This window comes from Acyrthosiphon pisum, chromosome A2 (assembly GCF_005508785.2).
Source record: "Acyrthosiphon pisum isolate AL4f chromosome A2, pea_aphid_22Mar2018_4r6ur, whole genome shotgun sequence".
Classification (NCBI taxonomy): Eukaryota; Metazoa; Arthropoda; class Insecta; order Hemiptera; family Aphididae; genus Acyrthosiphon; species Acyrthosiphon pisum.
Window position 1 is genome coordinate 47587980 of NC_042495.1, and position 4265 is coordinate 47592244.

Sequence of the window (4265 nt, forward strand, 5' to 3'; positions counted from 1 at the left end):
TGGAATACTTGAATAATTGTATAATTTACACGAACATGTAAAATGAATAAGTAATATAGTTTTTAAGTTTTACTAAATACGTTCGTTAGTAGGTATTGATATAAAAAAATGTTCAGTGTATTAACTGTTTATACGCTCTAAAATCCAATCAAGATAATAAGGTACTCTGGTGTACACGCCCGGAGAATTTGGTTCACCACATTTATAACCATAAGAAACAATGCCCATCAAATAAAACTGTTTTTCCTTAAACCACATTAACGGACCTCCAATATCACCCTGAAACAAATTGTAAATAAAATATAATTTTTAATTTAATTGTATCTTTATCATCTATGAATCTAAAAGTATTCATAAATTAAATGGTAAATATAAACTAAAATATACTAAATACCGAACAAGCGTCTTTTCCTTCTTCTCCAGCGCATATCATTCTATCATCGATGACGGATCTACTCTTTTTATAAGCATTTATACAGTCTGTAAGGTTTATTATTGGAACTTGGACTTCTTTTAAAGACGTACCGCTTGGACCTGAATATTTTTAGCGTTTTTTTTTACAAATATCACGAATATCATCAATCTTGAACGAAATTCATATTATTTTCTCAACTTATATTGTTAAGTTTTCAGACATCCAACCTTTTTTATAAGATTTTTTATTTGCTGATATTAAAAGTAATAATTTATATTAAATCCACAAAATACAGTGATTAAAATAATACGAAAACTTTATCATTTTTATGAATATGTATGATATTTATTTCATAGTAAATACCTCGAAACATATAATCTCCCCATCCAGCAATAAACGAAAAACTATTTCCCATATCCATGTTTTTAATATTTGGTAATTGTGGCAAACATATTGGTTGGATCAATGCTACACAAAAAAACAAATAAATATCAAAATTTATGTAAATAATAAATTATACTTATGAATAAATTTGTTTTCCAAATCCGTTATTATATTATCTAAAAAAAGTAAGGATATAGTATATTGGATTCAATATGTAGGAGAAAAGTGTATTCACGAAAGAATATTACTCAATTACTTTTAAATATGCATAAAATACTATTGATTATGATAATTATAAAAACTTTAAACTTACCAGTAAAACTAACAATATTTTTCAATACCAGTAATGCGATGTTATTGGTATATTTCTGAACGTCATATTCTTTATGTCGTATAATACGTTTAATTGGAATATCCAATGGGGTTGCCCCATCATCGATTGTGGGATCCAAATTCAGATCACCTACGCGAGCCAATATCCTGTAATACATTTTAAGTACATTTAAAGAGGCACTCCTCAGTTCTCACAGTTAGTGTTTTAGTAAGTACCTACATTCTATCCTCAAAATGTAACTTAAAAGAATATATATTGAACAGTGGTGGTTTAACGGGGGGGGGGGGCGATAGGTGGACCCCCCCTTGGGCCGAGTAAAAAATATAAATGAGCAAACAGTTTACTAAAAATCATTTTGGCGATATTTTTATTTTTTAATTTCTATGCCAAAACTGTTTACTGTTTACAAAAATGTTTGCGCCTATAGAAGTAGCGATTTATAACGAGCGTTCTTTATTGGTTTACTCCACGATTTTAAAGAACAGGTTAAGCATCACGCGCTGTATCAGCGGTCAGAACTAGTTACGCTTCACGTAGTTCATAAAACCGCCGAGCGCTGCTAGTCAGACGTGCTAGATTTGTATTATACTGTGATAATCCCAATAGAAAATAACGTTTTAACAGTCTTAATAATCTTATACAAATGTAAAGTAAGTATTATTCGTTATAACTTATACTTCGTAATGTTAAGTATTTTTATTCGAATACTATTTTAAATACTTTATGAAAAAATACCAACTAAATGTGCATTTTTTTTATAATAAATGGTTAGAAACTATGTTAGAAAGACCTCTGGTCCAAAATATAATGTACATGACATTGAGAAGGCCGAGAAAGACAAATTAATTTGAAAAAACTCATAAACAAGTTTCAGAAATAAAACATGGTGTTTCAATTGTTTAAAGTGAAGAAAACCCCCACTAAATTGTAAAACCAATGGGTGAGTATCAGTTTCACCTGAGGCATATTATGAACAAAAAATGTATTATTTTTATCTCCATTAATTTGGAACACAAAAGACTGAAGTACCTACCTACATTTATTATTTTGTATTTTTCCTTCATTATTTTATTATTATAAGTAGGTACCTACGTAAAAATAGTGTAATGCTTATTTTATGTTTATTATTAATACCTAATGGAACTAAAAAGACTTGTTATTTTAAAATGTATGTAAGTAAAATATGATAATATGGGACACAAAATACTGATGTACCTATACCAGTGCGTTTCCTTTTAAAGGTAACACGACATATTTCAATCCGGTGACCTCAGATTGTTATGGGGTTTTCAGGAGGAGTTAGGGAATACATAAATACACATTTTTTGATGATTTTCAAATTTGTATATCTTTTAGTTTGCGCATGCGCAATACAACTTGTTATTTTTTAAATGGCAACAGGTGTTTTAAATATCAAATTCGGGTAGACCGAATTTTTTCAAGTCATTTTGGCCTCTTAACCATGGCTCTAAAACCAAAACTCACTGAATTACAACGAGCAAATGTTTTAATTTAAATTATTGAATTTTTCAACTACCTATGATTTTACAAATTCCACTTATTTTTTTTCACTCATATGTTTTAGACATAAGTTATAATACATACCTATTGTATTATTTCGTAAATAATATCAATTATAATATCGTTCAAAATAAAAATAAATCATAGAAATATTAACTACCTAGATTACGTCTTGTAATCTCTAAAAATTATTTTATTTTAGTTTTGTTAAATAAACAAAATTTTACTTATCAACTATCGTGCGCTAAGAATAACATTTATTATGTGTCTAAATGTTTCCATATTAATGACATCATTAGGTACCAAATTATTTCAGGCCAATTTAAAAATAATAAGATATAGCATTCGATTAAACGTGGTTATTAAAATTCATTACAAGTTAATAACTCGTATGTGATACATATCATTGCAATTTCAATTTGACAATTATTATAAAATGCCGAGTAACAGTGAAAAAGTTGATATGATTTTAGTTTATGGCGAATACCAGCGTAATTCTCGTGCAGCTGCTAGATTGTATGCAGAACGATATCCTGATCGATATCACCCTCCTCATAACTACTTTATTCGAGTTGAATCATCTTCAAGAAATTTTGGTGAGCTACCAGCAAGACAGGGAGATAATCGGCGAAATCGAAGAGAGTTTGATGGAGAGGCGAACGAACCGGAAGAATTACAGGTATTAGCATACGTGCAATTAAATCCGCGGTCTTCCATAAGGCATTTAAGTAGAGAAATTGGAATTTCTTGTAAAAAAATTCATAAAATTTTGAAAAAAAATAAATTACACCCTTATAGGCCTAATTTAGTACATAACTTAGTACCGGGTGACGCTCAGCGTAGACTTACATTTATTGCGTGGTTTATGACACAATTACAAGATCAACCGCAATTATTACGGTATATCTGTTGGACCGACGAATCAAAATTTACCAACAATGGTCTAATTAACAAACAAAATAATCGTTATTGGGCAGATAAAAATCCATACTGGACTACTGACAGAAATAATCAAACAGTTTGAGGAAGTAACGTTTGGTGTGGGTTACTCGATGAAAAAATTCTCGGCCCATATTTTTATGATGGCACGCTTACAGGGAGAAGATATTTGGAATTTTTGACGGATGTATTTCCCACATACATGGATGATATTCCATTAGAAACTAGGACTAATGTATTTTTCCAACAAGATGGAGCACCTGCACATAATGCAATTGTTGTTCAAGAATATCTGCAGAGTACATTTGGTAATCGATGGATGCGTACATATGGGGCAGTAGCTTGGCCCCCCAGATCTCCGGACCTTACGCCATTAGATTTTTTTTTGTGGGGACATTTGAAAAATGTTGTCTATTCAATTCCACCTTCAAATGTTCAGGACCTAAAAAATAAAATTGTAAATGCTTGTGCAGAACTTCAAAGAGAACAAATTTTAGCAGCTACTCAAACGGAAGTAATGCGGCGTCTGCAGTCGTGCATGGAGAATGATGGGCTAAATTTTGAACAATTTTTAAGATAGGTATTGGTATTAATTCATTTTTTAATAAATCATAGAAATTATAAATGTTGTGTCAATTTATCACATTTTTCCTAATACCTACTTAAAAAAAA

General features: G+C 30.2%; 2 protein-coding genes across 2 annotated transcripts; one reads left to right on the forward strand and one right to left on the reverse strand.

The window, feature by feature from the left end:
- On the reverse strand, window positions 1-1312 carry LOC100569634 (venom serine protease Bi-VSP). The gene is made up of 4 exons (XM_003247282.4): window positions 1113-1312; window positions 779-883; window positions 395-534; window positions 1-279 (listed from the first exon to the last, which is right to left on the reverse strand). Exons 1-4 carry the CDS (start codon window positions 1288-1290, stop codon window positions 121-123), a joined length of 582 nt encoding a protein of 193 aa, XP_003247330.1. The 5' UTR covers window positions 1291-1312; the 3' UTR covers window positions 1-120.
- Window positions 1313-3795: 2483 nt separating this feature from the next.
- Window positions 3796-4173, forward strand: LOC100570164. Its single transcript, XM_008188954.1, has one exon. The coding sequence runs from the start codon at window positions 3796-3798 to the stop codon at window positions 4171-4173; it is 378 nt and encodes a 125-aa protein (XP_008187176.1).
- The last annotated feature ends 92 nt before the right edge of the window (window positions 4174-4265 follow it).

Coding starts and splice junctions, on each gene's coding strand:
- LOC100570164 (XM_008188954.1), top strand. CDS start 3,796: ATGGATGATATTCCATTAGAAACTAGGACTAATGTATTTTTCCAACAA.
- LOC100569634 (XM_003247282.4), bottom strand. CDS start 1,290: ATGTATTACAGGATATTGGCTCGCGTAGGTGATCTGAATTTGGATCCC. Junction 884..1,112: donor AAATATTGTTAGTTTTACTG/GTAAGTTTAAAG, acceptor TTTTTTGTGTAG/CATTGATCCAACCAATATGT. Junction 535..778: donor GGGAGATTATATGTTTCGAG/GTATTTACTATG, acceptor AAAAATATTCAG/GTCCAAGCGGTACGTCTTTA.